The sequence below is a fragment of the Chironomus tepperi genome, unplaced genomic scaffold, assembly GCF_022539635.2.
Source record: "Chironomus tepperi strain 1889 unplaced genomic scaffold, CSIRO-AGI_Ctep_v1 contig_412, whole genome shotgun sequence".
Lineage (NCBI taxonomy): Eukaryota > Metazoa > Arthropoda > Insecta > Diptera > Chironomidae > Chironomus > Chironomus tepperi.
The window spans coordinates 402637-425716 of record NW_027226534.1 but is presented as its reverse complement, the minus strand read 5'-3'; the positions used below and the strand labels follow the sequence as shown (position 1 = coordinate 425716).

The 23080-nt window shown below is 33.6% G+C and overlaps 7 protein-coding genes and 1 long non-coding RNA gene across 9 annotated transcripts; 3 read left to right on the top strand and 5 right to left on the bottom strand.

Annotated features, from left to right (window-relative positions):
• Positions 1–126: 126 nt before the first annotated feature.
• Positions 127–2691, bottom strand: LOC139097015 (glycerol-3-phosphate phosphatase-like). The gene is made up of 4 exons (XM_070648778.1): positions 2444–2691; positions 1161–1321; positions 646–1038; positions 127–570 (listed from the first exon to the last, which is right to left on the bottom strand). The coding sequence occupies exons 1-4, from the start codon at positions 2538–2540 to the stop codon at positions 274–276; spliced, it is 948 nt and encodes a 315-aa protein (XP_070504879.1). The 5' UTR covers positions 2541–2691; the 3' UTR covers positions 127–273.
• Positions 2169–4428, top strand: LOC139097016 (uncharacterized). Of its 2 annotated transcripts, none has more exons than XR_011545016.1 (2): positions 2169–4084; positions 4270–4428. It is a non-coding gene; the product is annotated as an uncharacterized lncRNA (long non-coding RNA). The 2 variants fall into 2 exon arrangements; XR_011545017.1 differs by having other exon boundaries at positions 4246–4428.
• Positions 4429–5372: 944 nt separating this feature from the next.
• Dhod (dihydroorotate dehydrogenase 2) lies at positions 5373–7683 on the bottom strand. The gene is made up of 3 exons (XM_070648773.1): positions 7349–7683; positions 6814–7281; positions 5373–6486 (listed from the first exon to the last, which is right to left on the bottom strand). The coding sequence occupies exons 1-3, from the start codon at positions 7577–7579 to the stop codon at positions 5983–5985; spliced, it is 1203 nt and encodes a 400-aa protein (XP_070504874.1). The 5' UTR covers positions 7580–7683; the 3' UTR covers positions 5373–5982.
• Positions 7684–7934: 251 nt separating this feature from the next.
• Positions 7935–9831, bottom strand: LOC139097077 (murinoglobulin-1-like). The gene is made up of 5 exons (XM_070648838.1): positions 9684–9831; positions 9469–9622; positions 8365–9405; positions 8154–8310; positions 7935–8091 (listed from the first exon to the last, which is right to left on the bottom strand). Exons 1-5 carry the CDS (start codon positions 9764–9766, stop codon positions 8060–8062), a joined length of 1467 nt encoding a protein of 488 aa, XP_070504939.1. The 5' UTR covers positions 9767–9831; the 3' UTR covers positions 7935–8059.
• Positions 9832–9941: 110 nt separating this feature from the next.
• Positions 9942–12134, bottom strand: LOC139097040 (CD109 antigen-like). The gene is made up of 4 exons (XM_070648800.1): positions 11062–12134; positions 10741–11002; positions 10129–10624; positions 9942–9952 (listed from the first exon to the last, which is right to left on the bottom strand). The coding sequence occupies exons 1-4, from the start codon at positions 12132–12134 to the stop codon at positions 9942–9944; spliced, it is 1842 nt and encodes a 613-aa protein (XP_070504901.1).
• A 2392-nt stretch (positions 12135–14526) lies between these two features.
• On the top strand, positions 14527–14955 carry LOC139097039 (uncharacterized). Its single transcript, XM_070648799.1, has one exon. It carries the CDS (start codon positions 14527–14529, stop codon positions 14953–14955), a length of 429 nt encoding a protein of 142 aa, XP_070504900.1.
• Positions 14956–17526: 2571 nt separating this feature from the next.
• LOC139097069 (uncharacterized) lies at positions 17527–20197 on the top strand. The gene is made up of 3 exons (XM_070648833.1): positions 17527–18841; positions 19149–19225; positions 19370–20197. Exons 1-3 carry the CDS (start codon positions 17592–17594, stop codon positions 19996–19998), a joined length of 1956 nt encoding a protein of 651 aa, XP_070504934.1. The 5' UTR covers positions 17527–17591; the 3' UTR covers positions 19999–20197.
• Positions 20198–21334: 1137 nt separating this feature from the next.
• Positions 21335–22552, bottom strand: LOC139097038 (balbiani ring protein 3-like). The gene has a single exon (XM_070648798.1). The coding sequence runs from the start codon at positions 22550–22552 to the stop codon at positions 21335–21337; it is 1218 nt and encodes a 405-aa protein (XP_070504899.1).
• Positions 22553–23080: the final 528 nt, after the last annotated feature.

Genomic DNA, 23080 nt, shown 5'->3' with positions numbered 1-23080 from the left:
TAAACCTGGAATAATGAACGAATTTTAATCGGTAATTTACATTTCGGAATTGACTTGAGTCGAGTTGAAGGTTTTCCAAAAAGAAAGGATAAGGAGTTTGTGAACACTAAAAATAAAAAAATTCAATCTTATCTATAATATTTTTATTTGTCTGATAAAAATTCGTGGATTCTTCGTACTAAATTAAGGAAACAAAAGCGGCATTTTAAACAAAATTTGCGATTAATTTTTTGAAATACATCATGGATTTGACAACTATGAAGCAAATGTCAATTAGTCAAAATTATTAAACAAATCACCCAATCGGCTTATATAAAAGTCAGGAACTTGATTCTCCAAATTCTTATCAGCATTTCCATTTTTGTCAAGATCTTCAATAATTTCATTAACTTTATCCATTTTATGGACGCCAGTCTCAACTAAAAGTGTCTGAAAATTGTTGTTCTTTCCGAATAAAATGTCTGTGTTGAGACGATCGCCAATCATTAGGAATCGACTTGGATCTTTCAGCATTTCTTCTGTGAAAAACACTTTGCAGAGATAATTTTCGGGTTTTCCCATCACGGCAGCCTGGAATTAAGAGGTTATGTTTATAATTTTGTAATTTTTGACTTAGTATCATGACAAAGTCACTAAATCACTCACCTTTCTCTCAGCACAAGTCTCAATACCCCTCACAATTGACCCCGTACCCGGAATAACAAATCCTGGCATTGGAAATCTCTCATCAGTATTTGTAGCTACAAAAATTGTTTCCTTATTATTCAAATAAGTTGCAGCCTTCATCATTTTAGGGAAACTAATGTGCTCATCAAATCCAACAATAACGGCACCAATTTCAGGATCAGGAACAAAATTTTCCTTAACCATAGTTATAATTGATCCTTGCATGATGTCTGGACCGACACCGGTATGGGCGATTCCAGCTTCGTCAAGCTCACGTGAGATTCCAGTACTTCCGACAATAAAAACTTTTTTATTAAAATTTTGTTTCTTGAGATATTGTGCGGCTAAGAATGCCGTTGAGATCATGTTGTCCTGAAATAATTGATACATATGAAGATATACTCTCTAAATCAGTATTGTTCAAACATTTTAGTGCCATAGCATGCCGCACGACACACTGCTCTAAACCGATAAAATTTCTGCATTTAACTTACAAATCCAACATTAAAATCCATAACACGAGCCTTTTCTGCTAATTCTTCTCTAGTTTTTGTGCTATTATTTGTAATAAAGTACACTTTTTTACCCATCTCGATAAGACGGTTGATGACTGAATTGCTGCCTTCGATGACATTGTTATAAAGCCATAAAACACCTGTAATGATGACAATATTGAGCATGATTAAGACTTTTGTATTTATAGGGTACCCTAACAGGCAAAAGGGTCGCTTTTAGGTACCGTAGTTGTATTTCTGTACCATAAAAGCTTGCCTTTTGTCTATTAAGGATTGATGTAAAGTTAAAGCAGAGTTGCAAAAACAGATGCCTGTGACAGGCAACAGTTTTGTTACAGTTTTTGTCAGTAAACTGGCATTGCCTACGAAAAGACAACCTTTTATTGCCTGCGAACAGGTCAAACAAATCAGTTTTATTGTGAATTACACAGAGTTGTGATGGCCGATGTCGGCGACCGAGAGAATCGGCCAGTCGTTCATCGATTTTATCGGCCATTGTTTTTTATCGCTCGCCGTTTTTTTATCGGCCAACGTTTTTATCTGCCACCGTTTTTGGCCGACAAATGGAATTACAAATTTTGGTTTATTATTTATTACAAAGCATTTCAAAAGGAGAAAGGAGTCTAAATAGGATATACGACATTTTAAAGGCTATATGGTGTACGAAAGACACAATCGGGATGGAAGTTTATTGTTATCAGACTGTGATTTTGTATGGAAAAGTCAAATTGACTTCGAATAAAATCCAATTCGATTTCGAGTTCTATTTCAATCCTGAATCCGATGCCGAACATTTTCCGGCTACAGGATGTAATGCAAAGCATTTGACGAGGTTGAATACAGAAAAATTCAGCCTCATATTAGAGTAGCTCAAGCTTACGGCAATCCACAGCCCATAATTTACAAATATCTAAATTTTAGATCAATATTAGCTCACAAATCTAGTTATACATTGATTAAAGCAGCATCAATTCTAATAGTTTACAGAAAATCATTCAATATCATTCTCAATGATTCACAACAAACACTTCAATGTCAAAAGCAATGCTGTCGAGAGCGATAAGAATAAGAAGAATGAGCGCGCACATGATTTTCGTTCAGTGAACAACTTTTTTTTCACTCTCAAAAAGGCAAAATTTCATAATTATAAATTTTTATTGAATATTTTTGGATATTTTAAATTGTTTTTCAAAGTTTAAATGATAAAATTTGAAATAATTTATGAAAAATTGTCAATTTACAAATTAATCAGCAGAACTCACCATCACAATCCGTCAAAACCGTATCAAAAGAGCCAAAAAAACTCTCCATTTGAGGTTTTGTGAATTTTGCAAGATTTTTTGGTAAACTTCTCGACATTATTAAGCCTTTAATGTCTTTCAAAAATGCTTTCTTAACTTTTTTACACGTCAACACCTCAAAATGATCTTGGAAAAACTGAAAATGTCTCAACAATTTGCAAACTAATTAAACTCAATTGATTTTTGTTTCTCTTTTATGCTCAATAACTTTTTTCACAAAACTTTACAGTCGCTAATGTGACGTCAGCTGTAAATTCTCTCGGAGAGAAGAAAAATTAAATAAAAATTTTCTCAGTTTCTTGAACTCCAAAAAGTGCAATTTGAGAATTGAGATGAGTTTTGGGAAACTTTTTCTTCTGGACTGCTGTGATGAAATTTTTTGGTTGTTTACTTTTGGTCTCAATTGCCATAAAATTTGATTAGTCTTGAAAGCTTTTAATGTTTTGTCCGAATACCATAAGTCGATTTGCGGATGACGACGTACGCAATAGGACTCGACTCGTTAGTGTTGCCTACGACACACATTTGGACATCTCCACGACTATCTCGACGACTGAAGCTAAAAATCTTCAATTCAAGTACAGTAGAGAAGGAGGCAGAACAACAACAAAAGAAGTTAGCAGAAGTAACCGTTATAGCCCGGAACAGAGACCTGTTCAATCGCTTTATTAACGCCCTTTGATTCACAGTGGATCAATAGCAACAAATCATCATCATAAGTCGATTGATCGATTCAAAATCCTGCACCATGGTTGTGTGGCTATAGCATATTACCGTATTTAAACTGATTCCGGCTCCAAATCAGAGTTATGCCGGTCTTGGAACGAGTTATTGATCGAATAACTAATTAATCGTAAAAGTTACGTCCCGTCATTAGGGATGCAGCTAGAAAATTAGGGGTTGGGGATGATTTTCAAAGGTAAAGGGATGATAAATCAAAGGGAAAGTACAATAAGTATAATACTGTACTTAGTGAAGTGTGTGACTCTTAAAAATACTCCTAACAAATTGAAAAATGTGAATGGAAAAAGGGAATAGGTTTTTTAGAAACCAGAATAAGCAATTGGTCGCCGACAATCAACAATAGTTTGTCAAATATCATGTACCCTATGTCAGATGTCGACCGTTGACACCTTGTACTGGCAGTTGACTGGCAAACGTTGACATTTGCAATTGACTGCGGCCAACTCTGTTGGATATTAAGTATAAAACCTGGTATAAAAATTAGAAAGCAAACAAAATTGTGAAATTTATCAAATATTTTAAGTGACTATGCCTAGAAACTTTTATTTAAATCGTCAATCTTGAATCAATTTATTTAATGGTGTCCATCAATTTTACTCATTCTAAAATTAAAACAGCCAACAGGAAGTACCAAAAATCATTTTTAATTACACAAAAAAAAAAACACTTTTTTTCAAGTTTAATTGACGTCCAAAAAAATATAATTGCTGGTCTATAAAATGAAAATTCAAAGGTAAAAAGTCACTCAGTTTTGATAATTTCGTTGAAGAAGCGCCAAAAAAAAGAGAGGAAATATTATGGAGCAGTGTGACTTTTTACCACAAATTATTGACTTTATTATGGGAATTTTCTTTCCGAGTGAGAACCGAGGAGATTAAGCAAAAGTATTTGATTGTCAAGTTGATTTGTGGATTATTTAGAACCAATAAGGTCCAAAAATGGAAAATTTATTACAAAATCAACTTGACAATCAACATTTAATGACTCAAAATTTTAAAAAATGCATCAAAATTATCCAGAACCTTCATAATAAAATATTACAGGCAGTAGTGATGACTACGAGAGCTCGGAATCAGAAACCACAACAGCAAATCCATGATTAATGCAATCGGATATGTCAACATCTCAAATTTCAATTAAATTCATCAATTTTTCTATAAAAATGTTATAAAACACAATAAAAAGTATTTTTTTAAAAATTATATTTTAATTTATTTAAAATCAGTAGTTTAAAGCTTTTTAGGCTTGTTATCTGTAAGGCTTCTCGATATTGAAATCATGACTCAGTCTCAGTCTTTGTCTTGGTATCAATAATTTGCCAAAACTGAATATTTCCTGATTTTTATAATTAGAAGTAGACAGTCAACATCCTACATTAATGACATTGATACAGTGTAAGTTTTAAGTTTAAGTAAATAGCTGCTATAGACGTATTCCCAGAAGCTGATGGATAAAACCGTGCAGGTGGAGTTCTTGGTTGAAAGGCTGAAATCTGAAAAAAACGGCGATCGGAACCTTCAAATGCTTCTTGGGATAGAGAAGTGATGAAAGATCTGAGAATTGGGACAAACTAGGTGACAGAGCCACCAACAGAGTCAGATGAAAAGCCTTTTATTGTCACTTAAGCTCCACATAGGAACATTATTACAGTTAGTAAGGAAGTAATTGAGTTTTAACTCATTTCCTGACACCTCTGTGATGAATCATGTAATTTTTACAGTGTAAATCATGTAAGTGTTACATTTGGAATCGGTAATTTACAGACCAAATATACCAATAGAGGCAGCTTCAGATGATGTTTAAGGGAGGTCATGGATCGCAATTGAACTGTACAACCAGTTATGTAACTGAAATCACCAAATTCCATCCAATAAATCAACACTACTGGAATTTAATATTTGGTTAAATATTATAATGTAAACTGTTTGTAAATACAGATAATCAAGAATATACAGGAAATGACAAAGGTTACAACATGATCATTAGCAAATGATGATAAGTCAAAAGTTCAAAAATATTAAAAACCAACACGAGCAGTGGAAATTAAGTAATGACTGTTAAAATATTGACAAAATAAATTTTTAAAAAATCCAGGCTTAGGCACTTGAAACTTAAAATTATCAAAAATAATCAGAATATCAAAAAATAATGATTTTTGTAAATTAATTTTTATTCAGCTCTAAGTACACAAATAGCTATAAAAGTTTTGAGGTACACAAGTAGACAGTCACAGACATTGAAAGACTTTTGCTGAATTTGATATAAACATTTATTAAAAAAATTTATAGAAAATATTTTGGCTTATAAATTGATAAAACAAGTATAAAGGAACAGCATGCATCGCGGTAGTTATTATATAAAATTGGGCAGTTATTTAGACGTAAGGGCACAGGGGGACCCTTTTCTAGGGGGTTTGGTTGATTTGACATTTTTCTATGCGGTTAGAAGTTAGAGTTTGACCCTCAAAAGTCCCGGATTCCTTCTTATCAGGACAATCTCATGTCTTACCGCATAGCGGCGACTCAGCGGTGCCCTGGCGAATTATGCTGCTCCAATATATAAGATAATGAATGTAATAGGAACAAGGATGATCAAACTGGTCATGTAGCCGAAAAGATAGCAACATTTAAATAACGATCCATCCAACTTGATGAAATAAATGTAAATTTAGATTTAGACAGACCTAGTAACAATTTATATATATCACTTTTATAAAAAAAAAAAAAACCCATAAAAATTCAAAAAAAAAAAAATTCTTAAAAAAAGTATGAAAAAATTGATCTCTTTTCCTTGGTTATACCCTGTCCTACAGCCTGTGCTACACTGTCATATCCATTTATACCCAATAATTCATCCAATTCTTTCTTAACTTTTGTAACAACCGGAGGTCCTTGATATACAAAACTTGAATATAGCTGAATTGCACTAGCACCGGCAAGAATTTTGTCATAAGCATCCTGTCCACTTCCAATACCACCAGCTCCAATTATTGGAACCTTTCCATCAGTTAGTTTATAAGCATCTTCAATCATTCTCGTTGATTTCTCTTTTAGTGGACGTCCACTAAGTCCACCAACTTCTTGTGAATTGGAACTGCGAAGAGTCACTGACCTGTCAATTGTTGTATTTGAGATGATGAGTCCATCAACTTGACATTCCTTCCTTTTGATCGTTTTGCAGATGTCTTTGAGCTCATCGTGGGTTAGGTCGGGTGCGAGTTTGAGGAAAATTGGTTTTGGTGTTTCGAGAGATGATTTTGTCTGTGAATGGAAGGAGAGATTTGATGTTATGGACTGTGTTAGACAGTTAAATGTCAAGTTGGGAAACTAGGCAGGATCAATGAAATTTGAATGAAATACCACGGTTATTGCCGATATTTGAGTGGTATTTAGCGGTATATGTCGATATTAATGCCTAGTTTCCCAGCCTGAGTTTCATTTACAGATTATTGGATTATTTGATAAATGAGCCGTAAGACAGACTGTTCACAAAAATATAATTTGACAAAATGTCATCAAGGAAGTCTAACAACGATTTGCCTTCAAAAAATCTGCTAAAAAATCACAAAAATCCATCAAAATTCCTACCTTATTAACTTCAGTCAGCAGTTTCTTCAATGTATCCTTATGTTGCATATCCCTTAAACCTGGCGTATTTGGACTGCTCACATTTATCACCAAATAATCAGCACATGGTGAGAACAGCTTTAATCCTTCAACATAATCACTAACGGGGTCTTCAGACGTTTTATTCTTACCTAAATTAACCCCAATAACCCCCTCGAATCTCCCACTAGCCCTCAATTGTTGAATTCTATGCCAAACTTGTTCATGTCCATCACTGTTGAATCCATAGCGATTTATGATTGCTTCGTCCTCTTTGAGACGAAAAACTCGTGGTTTTTGATTACCGGCTTGTGGCATTGGAGTTACACTACCAATTTCTACAAATCCAAAACCTAATTGACTTAATCCTTCAATTGCCTCAGCATTTTTATCAAAACCGGCCGCAATTCCAACTGGATTTTTGAGTGAAATGTTACAGATGCTGGTGCCCTAAAATGAGAGTGGCTTTCACTTCTGTGCTACTTTTTCACGTTCTGAAAATTTTCTCATCTCTTACCAAAACTTCTGGATCTTTATAGCTAACTGGTGGAAGTAACTTCCATTTACAGATCAAAACTGCAAGTCGATGTGCCTGTTCAGCTTCCAACATCATAATTGATGGAATTAAAATTGTGCGAAAAAAGTTTTCATCATTTCTATAGTATGAATATCCAAAAGTGATTCCAGTTGCTGCTGTCGATATGAACACGAGTGATCGAAGCTTTCGAAAGAATTTTGAGGAACTCATGATGAAAATTTGTGGAAATTAATGATGCAAATGTTTGACTTTTATGATGAAAAAAAAAATGAAAATGTCTTTGGAAACTCTTTCAACCTGACCGAATGTTATTGTTTATAATTTGTTTGTATGTGTGAGTGAATTATATTGGGAATATTGGATGTTTGGTCTTAAAAGTGTTTTTGTAAAAATTTGAAAATTTAAAAATCGTTATGAAATTTTGTCAATATTTATTTTTAATATTTCTTTGGAAATGTCTGATTCGTTGTGTGGCTGGCATCCTTTAGATAGTGATTCCTTACCTGAACCAATGACTAAACTGAAATAAAAAATTAATCTAAAAATCCAATTTTGATGTCCGACATAAAGTGCTTACTATTTTATAGTATTTTATTGAAATTGGAATTGAACATTAAATTTGTTACAAAATAGATTAATAATCTAATTGGAACTGATTAATTGTCGTCCAGGACATCTTTAGCATTCAGATTAAAATTTATAAAAATCCACTGCAACATTTTCTGTAAATTTAATAAAAATATTCATAATTCTTGTAAGAAATCTCAATTTAGTTTGTTCTTACCCTTGTCATCATAGTCATAGATCATCACAGCAGCATTTTGTAAGTTTCTAACATCAAACATTTTGACTGCTTTTATGTCTGCACAGTACTTCCTTCCACTTTCGAAATTACTCAAATAAATTTGAACTCCACTTGCAAGCATCTTTGGTTCCACCAACTAAAATCAGAATTTTATCACCAAACTGCAATGTCACTTTGCCTGACTACTTACCTTAATTGCTGGATTGTTGTCCATGTTATTAATTCCTTTGTAAAAGTATCCACTTGGCATCTCTACATCGTAAATGACACTAAATAAATTATGTCCATCTTCATAATAAAGTGGCTGATATGTAGCACAAACTTGGACAATTTCTTCATTTGAATATGATCCATTTAAAGTTTCAACTGATGTGATAAATTTTGAACTTTTTTTTGGTGTCACAACTGTATTTTCGATAATATTAGTGATTGAACAGAAGCCAGTTCCATTGATTGTAATCTTTAACTGTGAAATGTTGTGTGGGAACACAACCTCGACAGGATTTTTGTTATTTGCTTCAGTTATACGTGCATGTCCGTTAAAGTTGTATTCCATAGGTAGTGTGACTGTAAGATCAGTTTTTAATGCAGATTTTTGTCGAATAATTAATAATTTGGCAATTACTTCTGTTGCAATTGCGTAGTTAAATGTGTGTCGGAGACTTTTCAACATTCTATATTCACCAAGAATGTAGCTGACTAAAGGTTTAGCTTCATCTGTTTTATTCATGGTTAAATATGCAAGTGCTGCATATGATGTGTGTCTTAGATTGCAATTCCATTGGTTTCTGGATAGCTTGAAGCATCTTTTAGATCCAATTTTTACAGCATTATTTTCAGCTTCATCCAGCAGTTTTTGTGCCTGATCATGTTGACCATTCAAAGCATAGGAAAAAGCAGCAATTGAGAGTGTTTCCATGTCGACTTCTGATTCACTATTGATTCCGTTTAGGAATGTGAATGCTTTGTTGATGACATCATCATATCCATTGCTAAATGTCGTCTTAAACTTCAAAAATGGAATCAAAATGAACGCTGTCTTTGAATATTCATTATTAGTGCTGGGAAAGTTTCCAAAATTGCTAAAATTTCCACTTGATGTCTGAAAACTCTTCAATGCATCGAGTTCCTTTTTGATAATTTCTTTACTTTCTGGAATCGCTCCTAGTTCCATTGCAGATGCGATTGTGTCCACAAAATAGGCTTTATATCCCGCTGTGTCTTTGTGGTCCTAAAAAAAAGAATATAGATGATTTATTTGACCGAAATTCATGCTGTACATCTAATATCTTACCCAATTCTTTGACTTTTGATTCAAAATACTTTGATAATATTCACTGAATCCTGTTTTTGGTTGTTGTGGATGATTTGATTTTAAATATCGCAAGACTTCAACATTTGCTTTGAGCATTGATGTCACTTGATCGAGACTAGATGCAGGATAATGTCTGTAATGATTTTATATTAGATAATATTATTATAGACATAAAATAGTAATTAATCACTTACTGAAATTCTGAATTGATGTCACTATTTATGTAATCTCCTGAAATACTAGTCATGAATCTAGAATGTGTATCTGAATTGGTCATATTAAATATAATTTCATCTGTGTTATCGTCAGCATTTCGATTAAAAGAAATTGTATCTATTTGGTATGTCTTAGCACCAACAGGTATGACTTTGAGTTTCCTAAAAAAATCCTTCTTGTAAACCTCTCCATTTTCTGTTCTCGCAGTTAATTCAATTTCAATTTGCCAGATTTTTTCATAATTCTTCTTAAATGAGAGAGCTTTAAAGAAGTATGAGACTCGTTTAGTATCTCCATATGGCACATTAATTATTTTTGGTTTGGTTTGATTATATGAGATTGAACTGAAATCCTCTTCATCGTAGAATTGTAAAAGATAATGATGATATAACTTCTTGATCTGAACATCGAGTGATTCCTTACTGTCAATATTGTTATAAAACATGACATCAATTCGAAAAATTTCTCCATATTTAATCGAATATGGCATAGATAATTTAGAGTAGAATTGATTTTTGATTATGAGTTCCTTTTGCGGTGCAATAGCTAGTCCATATTCCTGATTCATTGAGAAATAATTTTCATGAATTTCATCAATTTGTCTTTCCGGCAATTCATCTTTAACAATTTCTTCTTGTTGTTCCTCTTTTGAATCCACAACCTCATCATCATCATCATCGTCGGTTCCAAATGGCAAGTAATCGTAACTATGTTGTATAACGTGCAATCTTCCTTTCTGTATTCTCTTCAGCTCTTGATCTGTACACTCATTCCAGTTTGATTTTTTCATATCCATCATAGTGATCATATTTTTTTCATCATAATTCGTCAGTTCCCTTCTTATTTCATCATTAGTTATATCATTTCCAATATTATAACGTTTATTTATTCCAGACGTCTTTACAAAGTCAACGTCAAGCTGAAAATAGAGAAAATTAAAATAATTATCAATGTGACCTTAGGTTTGGTTTAGTCCAAAATCATCAATCAGACAAGTAAGTCTTAATAAACTGGAAGTTAATACCCCAATATTACCTTATTTATTCCAAAATTTTCGGTCTTGATTGTTGTTTCACCTTGAATCATGTTGTATTTGTTCTGTATTTGGTAAACAGTAACCTTTGATTCCGGCATCATTTCCTTTTTCATCGCGAAATTGAAATTACAAGATAATCCAAAATTGCAGCTGATTTGATAAGATTCAGTATTTCCATGTCTTGATGTAACAATTGCAATAAGGTTATCAATTTCAGATGCAGCACGAACGAAGACAGTCACGTTGGCACCATATTGAGGACTATAAATAGAATTGTTGGTATTAAAAGGTTTATGATTAGTTAATAATGTTATAATTACTTTTTTGGCACATGATCAACTGCAATCTTAGTAACTCCAGCTGATGTAGAACCTTTCAACACAGATTTCTCATAAGTTACATCATTGTAGTAAATTTTGAAGCTTAATTCATGTGCGTCTTCTGGATCAAAGAAACTATTTTGTACTATTCCATTGCTAATTAAAGCATCATAAGTAAACGAATGTTCTGTTCCATCCTGATAACGAGTTGTGTATACAATTTTAACTGTGTCTGTAGAATTTTCAACTATAGAATCCTTCCAGTCATAAATAAAAACATCTAAATTGAATGGAAATTCAGGCAAGAACTTGTCGGGATGATTTGCTCGTATTTTAAATTTGAAATCAGGATGGACTGTGAAAGTTGCTGTTTTTAGGGACTTTTCCTGACTTTCTAGTTCAGTAAATTCAAGACTAACTTCATAATCAAGTTTAACTCCTGCTGTGGCGTTCAAATTCGCATTGACTTTATACTCAACATGCTGAATGTCTGCGGTATTATTAAAAGATTCTGTGATGATCGTTTCACCAGTTGTAGTGCATTTTATCGTAAGCTGAGCATTTCCTTGGACAAAGTCACCCACTTGATTTTCAGCATAAAATGAAACTCTCAGAACAGATGTGTGCAACATGTGCTGATCAGCTAAATTAAGATGTGCAATTAATGATGGCGGATTGAATTTCTGGACAGAAAATGTCTTGTATGTTGAAGATTCATATCTTTTGTCGACTACTACTCGAATCTTCCATGTGCCTAATTCTGTATTTTGACTCAAAATGAAGTTTTCTTTAAAAACACCGACGTAATTTTCACCAGGATCATCATATAACTCAATTGTTCGATTCAATGAGTCAATTATGCTGATTTCCATGTTGTTAATAGCGTACGGCTTCAAATCTCGATCCACGATAACAACTCTGAACCGTACTGTGTCACCAGGAAAATAAATTGGCTTATCAGTCTGAATAAATGCGTAAAAATTCTTCTTATCAACCTCAATATTCCTTAATGTCTTTGTCATACACATTTGACGTTGTTCATCATCAATTGTCTCATTTCGATGTAATGTCATGATCAATTCAACGTTTTTCTTCGATCCACTAAATTGGTTTTTTAGTAATTTTACTTTTTGAGCTTTATCGGATGCCAAATTAAGTGTTCCATAATTTCGACCAATTTGAAGAGCAATTTCGGTCCTTTTGTCTACATTTGTTGACAGAAGAGTTACAAAGTAACCATTTTCTTTAGATATCTTGCTCGGTGCCCAAACTGTCACGTAACTTCTGAAATAAAAATGATAAAATTAATTGCTTGGGTTACGTAATTAGTGAATGGGCCCCAACTAAAGTGACATGTGAGAAACTCATGCGAAAGCACGGCTGAATAGATCACTCACGAAAGCGTCTTAATTTGTACAAATTATGAGGCCAGCAATAGAGTCAGATGGAAGGCTCCTCATCGAACCATAGTTCCAGTAAGTAAGTAACTAAAGCGACAATGTTCCACGACAATTCAGTTACAAACTTACTAAGACTGTCGAAATTCAATTAATTTAATTAGGAATGGATTTACTTACTCTTGTTGACAGTCAGCGATGCTCAAAAATAAGATGAGTTTTAGAATTAAAATAAGTCTCATCCTGATGAAGGAACTATTCAGACTACACTAAATTAGCAAAGAATTGCTTGATTTTATAGTGATTATTTTTGTGTGATCACCTTTTGTGAAATTGTAAAAAAAGTGGGGATGAATAAGGAATATGATTTTTTAAAGTAATACATTCATGATAAGCCTTAGGTTAATAAGCTTTGGCAAATATATTATAGCTAATAAAGTAACAAGGAAAGTGGAATAAGTAATACATTTTTTAAATCAAATTTGATTAGCATGAATTCACCTAAATTTTATTTTTGTTCATCTTTCCTCCAATTTAAATCTGAGTTGATTGGACTTAGGGTTTCTGATTAACTGCATTTTTCCATAACTGCTGTTATGCTGTTAACGGTTAACTGCTGTTAAAATCTTAGTACTGTGCAACCTTTTATATTATGCTACCAAAACAACACACGACTCACGATTCATAGGATTTCCAACAATTTTTGGCGTCACGCAGGTTGTCAACCTTATGTCAACAATCTATCCATTTAAGTGCATGACACTGAATTCAGTCACAAATGAGTGGTAACAGGAGATACTAAAGCTCTCCACTAAAGCACTAGCAATTGAATTTGTTAATTCTAACTATCCATTGGAATAATATCGGGAAACTTTCATTATTGCATCAGGTCTTAATGATGTATTCATGCTCTAATGATGGTCGCAGCATACGGAGACAGCAATTATTGCTTTTTGAGGAATAAGTCTAAGCTTACACCTGTCTTTAAGGTGCTCATAAGATGTATAATCGCATAAGTACCGTACAGCCAGCGAAACGATAGTCACGTGACGCTCTCAATGAACACTAGGCCGAAGGGCGAATCCATGTTCAATGAGAGTAGCTGCAAAGTGGAATCTGTATCTTATTGATCCATTTGTATGCGCCATATCACTTACAAATGATGCATTTTCACATCAGAGTGCCTCTGATTGGATGGCGTCGATGCTAAAGTGCTACGATGCAGTTTACGAAAAGGATCAAAATAAAACAATATTCAGTCTGAATATTCAGCCACTGTGAATTGCTTTACTTCTTGATTGACCTAATTTAAGACTCGTTCCATCCATCAAATCCTCAATAGTCAGAAACAAATTATTTTATAACATAATGTATTAGAAATACCAGAATATACTAGAAGCTACACATTTGACATTTGGTCAGACAACGGCATTTTTTTGATATTCAACTGCTCAAATCTATTACAATACTACTTGATATCTGGAAAATTTCATTTTTAAATATTTCATACCTTAAGGAAAATTTTGTTATGGAACCACGATTTTGAACTAATAAAATGTTATATTTCATAACTATTAACAGGATATTCGTGGTAAATATGTCATTGGTTGAATTTGGTACTATTTTGGCTCTTTTGAATTGAAATTCCATAGCGTGGATAACTCTTTATATTCCATAGTTTATCACTTGTTACTTTAATTGGCTCTTAAACTAGAAAGTTGCCTTTCGGGTCAAGCTAATTTAGGGATTTTGATTAAAAAGGCGGGCGGCAGTTGGGGGTTCAACTTTTAGTAAACTTGTTCAAACTCGACATTCCGTCTTAATTTTCACAAACCCCTCAATTGTCATCCCTTGAATCAGGAACCAAAAAAGTCGATAAAAAAATTCAAAAGTACAAAATTGTATTTCTTTTTTATCTTTATAGTTTATTAATGCTCTTACTATTCGTGACTTAGTCAAGTTTATTGAATCAGTTTCGTCCTCATCAATCGCCTTTAAATACTCCGGACATGTTCAAATTTACAGAAGTTTTATTTTGATTCTTAAAGTGCTGTCATCAAGTGTCACTATGAGTTTTTTAAAGTTCTTTTCACTCTGCTGCTTCATCTTTCTCAGTGTTGATTCTAGTAGCTGTAGTAGCTATACGTATGGCACAACTGATCCTAGTACGACTGGATATACAGAAACCTATGGCACAACAGATCCTAGTACGACTGGATATACAGAAACCTATGGCACAACTGATCCTAGTACGACTGGATATACAGAAACCTATGGCACAACAGATCCTAGTACGACTGGATATACAGAAACCTATGGTACAACTGACCCTAGTACGACTGGATATACAGAAACCTATGGCACAACTGACCCTAGTACGACTGGATATACAGAAACCTATGGCACAACAGATCCTAGTACGACTGGATATACAGAAACCTATGGCACAACTGACCCTAGTACTAGAAACCTATGGCACCTAGGCACAACTGACTAGTACTACTGGATATACAGAAACCTACAACTACAGAAACAGAAACTATGGTACAACTGACCCTAGTACTAGTGGATATACAGAAACCTATGGACAACTGATAGTACAGGATATACAGAAACCTATGGCACAACTGACCCTAGTACGGGTGGATATACAGAAACCTAGGCACAACCCTACGACTGGATATACAGAAACCTATGGTACAACTGACCCTAGTAATATACAGAAACCTATATGGCACAACTGATCCTAGTACGACTGGATATACAGAAACCTATGGTACAACTGACCCTAGTACTAGTGGATATACAGAAACCTATGGTACAACTGACCCTAGTACTAGTGGATATACAGAAACCTATGGTACAACTGACCCTAGTACTAGTGGATATACAGAAACCTATGGCACAACTGACCCTAGTACTACTGGATATACAGAAACCTATGGTACAACTGACCCTAGTACTAGTGGATATACAGAAACCTATGGCACAACTGACCCTAGTACGACTGGATATACAGACAATTATGACACAACTGGCCCTAGTACGGGTGGATATACAGGCAATTATGACACAACTGGCCCTAGTACGGGAGGATATACAGGCAATTATGACACAACTGGCCCTAGTACGGGTGGATATATAAATGCTTACGGCTCAAATGTACCAGTGCCATCATGTCCACCTCATCTTGTTTATGATCATGAAAAATGCGAATGTGTTTGTCCATTGGAACCACGTGAACTTTGTAAATATGGATTACAATGGGATGAAAAGGAATGCGGATGTGTCTGTGTTAATGCCGAGATCTGTCATGATGGATATACATGGGATCAAAATCGATGTCAATGTGTGTGCGATGTTCAAAAGCAATGTAGACATGATTTCAAATTTGATCCAATAAAATGTCAATGTGTCTGTGACATAGCTAATGTCAATAAAACATGTCCATCGGGACAGATCTTTGATAAAACAAAATGTACATGCACACAAGTTCAAAGCATATCATGTCCACCAAAATTTGTATATGATGAAGAAGCTTGTCAGTGTGTCTGTGCTGTGGTAGAAAAATGCATCGGTGGACAAATATTTGATCCTACAGCATGCAAATGTATCTGTACAGATCCAGGAAAATGTGAAATTAATGAAAATCTTACACTAGGTTGTGAATGCCATCATAGCTTAATATAGGTCAGTTAAAGCTTTTTGAGTTTAATAGAAAATAAATACAAATTAAAGCTTTTATGTAATAATTCGTGATGTCTACAAAAACAATAAAAAAATGTAAAAATATTTAAAGGACAAATTTTTCATGTTCACACGATTACTATGAAGGTACACGACTTTTTGATAACGGAAGCGAACCTGCATTCACTGTTTCGTTATCTTCTTCTGGTATTAAAGATTATGGACTGATGGCGGGACTCACGGGAGAGAACAATGGGATGGTTCATTGAACTGATGGACCCCAGAAATACGTCTGAAATTCAATTGGTCCCTTAACTGTCTAGGAACGGTTATTTAAGAAGTAAAACAAATAAAGACTGGTCCAAGAAATGTCTGGGAAGGCGCACGACATGAAAATGTCGGAAAATATTGTCATTAGGCCAACATAATGCTAGTGTAGAACCAGATTTTACCGAAATTGAATTAACACAAGTCACGCTATGGATAGATAGATAGGTGTTTATTTACCATAAAGGTATTTGATTAACAATAAATTCATATAACACAATTAATTCAGTATAAAAGTCCATTAAAACAATTCATATAAGTATACTAAGAAGACAGATTTGAGGTTTGACACTTGACAATCAAATCCCAATACCATTACTAACTCGGCAGTTCATCAATGGATACTAACAAAGCAGAGGCATAAACGTCTTATTCCATTCAGACGTGCCCTCACACGTAAGCCTTTGTGTTATGGACTAGGCCACCGTATATCCTACTTTGTTGGCTTGTTTGGCACACTACGCTGTACGAGTACATCCTTGTGAGGTACTCGCTATATTGAGGTTTGAGTGATATTTTTCCGACCATTTGTGTCTTTAGGGTAAAATTTATTATCCATTACAGTCATAGTTGAAGTCACCCGAATTACACAAATCGGTTAATCGATCAAAAATACAGATCGAACAGATGGACGAACAAAGTGCGGACAATAGCTTCTTTTAAATAGCTAGAAATCTCTATAATTGGGAATGGAATTTTCAAACTAAAGCACGTTATGACTGTATCTTCTGTTATTGTTTTGGGACATTCATATTCACACCAAATTTGTTATTCACTTTGATCGGCTGGTTGGATAGTTTAATGAGGCTTGAGATCTGAGCAACTAGATATTGTTAGTAAGATCATAGCTCAGTACTATTGAGTTATTGATTGATCTAGTAGGTTAAAACTATCGCTAAGTAAGTTCATTGTACTGATTGGATAGTCATTCGCTGTGCAAAAATGCGCTCAAGTCACTCAATAACACGAAGACCTTCAATATTTTCTAAGACTCTTTTCAATTTTTTGTCGTGTTATTTCAGTTTGCGAGCTGCTTACCTGCGGTAAAGATCTCTGTTCTTTAATTGCGTTTGAATAAGGAAAAGATATTTAAAAATTCATTAATTATCACCCAAAAAAATGAGTGTTAATATTTTGATAATTTTCTATGGAATATTTTGTATACAAGGCTGTGTTGATGCACAATCAGCTGACTGTGACTATCGAATAAAATATGATTATACATTTGATCCAATGAATCAGAACAAAAGTTACTATTCCTGCTACTTAAACACAAATATAAAAAGTTCCTTCAACAAAGTGACAACAATCAATGGACAGCATGACTCTGGACATACTGATGATGATGTCAACTTCCTTTACACCGACAAAATCGGTCACATAAATACATTTTCATCAATTTTTTGTCAAAAATTTAAAAATCTTAAATTTATAAGGACATTTAATGCTGACATTCAATCAATTGACGGAAATTCATTCGAAAATTGTGAAAATTTAGACATATTGATGCTAATTGGAACTCAGTTTCATTATATACCCCATGAGCTGCTAACCAGAAATTCAAAACTTTCAGAAATATGGTTTACAAATAGTCGATTGACAACATTGTCTGAAAATTTATTTATATCCCAAAATAATCTAAAGAGACTGTATTTACATGTGAATCAAATCAACTTTTTACCATCAAATGTTTTTGATCCACTGATTGAACTTAAAACTCTTGATCTAGGAATTAATAATCTACAGTCAATTGACTCAAAATGGTTTAAGAATTTAATCAATTTAAACTGGCTGATTTTAGATGAAAATCAAATTACGGTAGTTCAAGATAAATCCTTTGAGTTCTTGACAAATTTAGAATTTGCTTCCTTTTCTAATAACAGAATTAATCTCCTTAATTCAAGTTTCTTTGTTGGTCTACATAATCTCAAAGATCTCAGTCTCGATCGCAATGGAATCACAGAACTACCACAAAATACATTTGAACCTTTAAAAAATATAGTAAAATTAAATTTGTTTGGCAACAACTTAACTGTAATTGATGCAGCATCCTTTGGTGTTCATAATAACTTGGCTGGAATCTATCTGCAATACAACACAATCAATCAAATTGATGAAAAATTCATTGATAATACAGCTGTTAATTGGATATATATGGAAGGCAACATATGCAGTAATGCAAAACTTATAGGAATTGAAAACATCAAAATTGGACTAAAAACATGCTTTGAGAATTATAAAGTAGCAAAATCTCCGCAGCTTTTGACTTCACATGTTGAGGTCATTCGTAATTATCAATGTGGACAGCCTGTCAAAGGAGTTGGAAATATTGTTGGTGGCAGATATGTCACAAGGGGTTACTATCCATGGTAAGTCCAACTAGTCGATCAAAAATTCCGATTTATGTTTGTTCTTACTTTATGACAAGTAACTAACACAATGCTGGCTATTGCCGGATTTTAGATCGATTGACTGGCTTGTGCTATTCAGTAAATAGTCATTATGTAGCTTAAATTATACCCGAGTTGAATTTTCTATGCATAGCCCAAAATTGTCAGGATTCAAATGAAATACGATCAACCAATGTCTTGTCAACTCTGTCCAAATCTCATATTACAATTTGACTTCGAGTCAAATGTGCGAAACTTATAAAATGTCGTCTATTAATCTTCTCAGGGTTGCAGTTCTGTCTACACTATCTGGTGAATATTTTTGTGGTGGAACACTTGTGAGTAGCCGAAAAGTTGTAACAGGTAAGTCTTATCCCAGCTCACCTCTGACAAGTCCTCTCACCTTCGTCTGCTCACAGAGGGTATTAAAAGCCCATTCTCAACTTCCTCCTGGTAGCCACCCACTGATTTAGTCTAATAAAATTTCAAATATCAATCTCATTATAGCTGCACATTGCATTCAAGAGAAAGATGCGCAATATCCAAAGTTGGCAGGTGAAATCATCGTTCGACTTGGCATTTATGATCTGAACAAAAAAGTTGAAGTTGGAAGAGCTTCTAATGCTGTTCAAAGTATCAATGTTCATCCTGATTGGAATACATTAACTGAATCTTTTGATGCTGATATTACTGTGCTGGTTTTGGACCCAGAAGTCAATTTCAGTGAATTTATTCAACCAATTTGTCTTGTTAAAGCTTCATCTGCATTAACTGGCGTCGTTGTTGGATATGGAAGAAGTGAAGATGATACAAAAATTCATGAAAATATCCCAAAAATTATTGAAACTCCAATTCATAGCAATCGGGAATGTTTTCAGAACAACCAAGCACTTAAGAGAATTTCCAGTGGACGAACATTTTGTGGAGGAACTGGAACTGGAGTTGGAGTTTGTCGTGGTGACAGTGGAAATGGATTATTTGTGACTGATGGAACTTCTTATTATCTTCGTGGAGTTGTTTCATCATCATTGATTGGAATACCTTATGGATGTGATGTTGACACTTATTCGGTATTTACGGATGTGATTAAATATGTCGATTGGATCAATGGAGTGTCCATAAATCGATTTGAATAAATGAACTCGCCGCTCATGAATAAATTTAATCTCTCTAATTAAGCATGATCAATTTTGTAAATATTGCCTTGAGCATGCTCCTTGTCTATACGAATAAAATGAAATTAGCTGCATTGTGCTGTTCGGGTGTATATTAGCATATACTTCTTTATCAACAATTACGATTAAAATGATCAAAATATTTATTTAAGAATTATTTGAGTATTCAAATTATTTTTGAGACTTTCTTTCAATTACTACTAATTAAGTTCATATTAAATTGTTGTAAAATGTCCGTATTTGAAATTAAAATAAATTATTAATTTATAAAAGTATAAATCATTACAAAGACTTTGTGAATACATTCATTTTGAAGTCTTCATGAGTCACGAAGCCATCGTGACGAATCCCTGTACAAAGCCAAAATGTCATAATGTTCTACTCGATTGTACATTGATTATTCATTATTATCCACTTCCAAAATCTTAATCGTATATTCTTCTTGATACATCTGATGTTTTCTTCTTCCTTTTCCCCTTATGTCAATCATGTGATAACTTTTGGATGCTACTGCTAGTTGCCATTCAAAATCAAGACTCGATGCTTCCATCATGTCATTGTTCAGAATGATTATAACTGAGTAGAATAAAATGTATTAGATGTCAACTCGTGTCATTTATTTAAGTAAATCCCTGACTATATTAGACATAGACTTATCAATATTTAATACAGACCAAGATATTGCTGCAAAGAATTTGCTGGAAGTTTTAAAGAAAAAATTAATAAAATAATGTTAGAATATGCATACAAATGGTAAATTAACAAAGACATGGTAGTGGTTGGGTGAGGAGTAAGAACTCAGTGACTTAACTGGTCTGAAGCGTTAGTTTACTCATCAACACGCTCATTTAGGTGAGTTTGTTCATTGTCTGTTAGGCAGTGATTAGCCCAAAAATCATAAATCAGTAAATCAATCGAAAATCCAGCACTAGGCCGGCGTGACACTGACTTGGTGCCTGATTTGACTCAAATCCGGCTTCACACGACTGACTAAAAAGTAAAATGATTTGTTTTTTTATAATAAATTGAACTGATATGTGTGAATAGTCACGATTGTAAATCATGATGTTCTATATTGTACAATAATAAATTCAATGTTTTGTTTTATTAACATTTTATTGTAGATTAATAAGTTTATAAATTGAATTATAATTGGGGATATTTCTTTTAAAATTCTTTTTGAATTTATCAGAAGTCTTTAGGAGATGTTCTGGGATTTTTCATGGAAAACCATAACAAATTGAAGAGTTTTTGTCCAAAAAATTAAGGGAGAAAGAGTCTATTACCCTCCTGTAACTTAGCAGACTAAACTTTCATATATGACACATTGACAACTTATTGGATCAAAAGTGTAATCTTTTTCACATTTTGCTGTATCCTCAGTCAATGTACATTTACAATCACAATTATCAGAATCAAAGATGAAATTTGGTTCACATTTTTTCTCAATACAGGAACATCCACATAAAGTACTATTGAATTCATATCCATCACGGCATGTGTCAACATGATTACAAACACATTGACATTGTTCATAGTCCCATTCAAAGTTGGGTGGACATGAATCAACATCTTTGTCACACATACATCTACCCAATGGCTCAACATAAACATAGCCTGGTGGACATGAGATAGGTGGTATGCATTCACAATTTATTTGATCAAAAAAGAAATCTTTTTCACATTTTGCTGTATCATCAAACAATGCGCATTTACACCCACAATGATCAGAATCAAAGATGAAATTTGGTTCACATTTTTTCTGAATACAGGAACATCCACATAAAGTACTATTGAATTCATATCCATCATGGCATGTGTCATCATGATTACAAACACATTGACATTGTTGATAGTCCCAATCAAAGTTGGGTGGACATGGATCAGAATTATTTTCGTCACAGATACATCTACCCAATGGCTCATCATAAACATAGTTTGGTGGACATGAGATAGGTGATTGTTCCTTAACACATGCACAAGTCTCCGGATCTAACTCATATCCGGACTCTGGACACGTCACATTATGACAAATACAATTACAGGTTCTTGGATCAACTTCAAATGAATCACTGGGACATTGAACATCTTCAATGCACTTACAGTCACAAATACTATGATCAAAAACGGTTCCTACAGGACATTCTTTGTTAATGCTTTGACATTTTGATTCTGGACATTCACATTTAACTGGATCGAATGTTAAGCCATAATAACAACGCGTTTGTTCATCACATTTACATTCGCAGGTCCTTGGATCAAAATAGTAATTCTCTTGACATTCTTTGTCCCTACAGAAGCACTGACAAGTTTTTTGATCAGTTTCAAAATTTCTTGGACATTCATTGATGCAATTACATTGACATTGAAAGTCAACGTAAGAATTTTCAGGACAAACTACTCCTTCACATTCACGAATATTAGAATTAAGCCAATCAATATCATCAATGGATTGAGCGGCTGCTTTACCAGATAAAATGAATATAGTTAAAAGAATTAGAACTTTTGTAGTCATCGTTGCTTAATGTTTAATTTCTATTTTACAACTGTTGAATTAAGGCTTGAAAATTTCCCTTTTTATTCGAAATAAAGACAATGAAATATTTGGAAAGCACTTATGAGTCACGATTTAAATTCATGATTTTTCAATAAAAGGATATTCAATATATTTTTAAAAAAATTAGGAAATTATAAAAAATATAAAAAAGTATTAAGTCTAATAAAAGTCGATGTCAATAAGTAATAAAATTATTTTTATATTTTAAAATCGTGAAAAACAATTGAATTGAATTGATAATTGAATTACAAAGTCGCTACTTAATGTCCTTTGTAAGAGTCTATTACCCTTATTTATTACCCAAACAACAAAACAAAGGACTGGTCGTGTTGACGGCAAACTGTCAAATTAACTTAGCTTGACGACTTTTCATTTAATTCATATTGACAGTGAAAAATGAGATAACTCTTATTAAGGTTTTCCGGGACTGGGATTGGATATTCACGGAAAAGTCGCACACACGTTGCTCATCACTGCCTTAAGTTG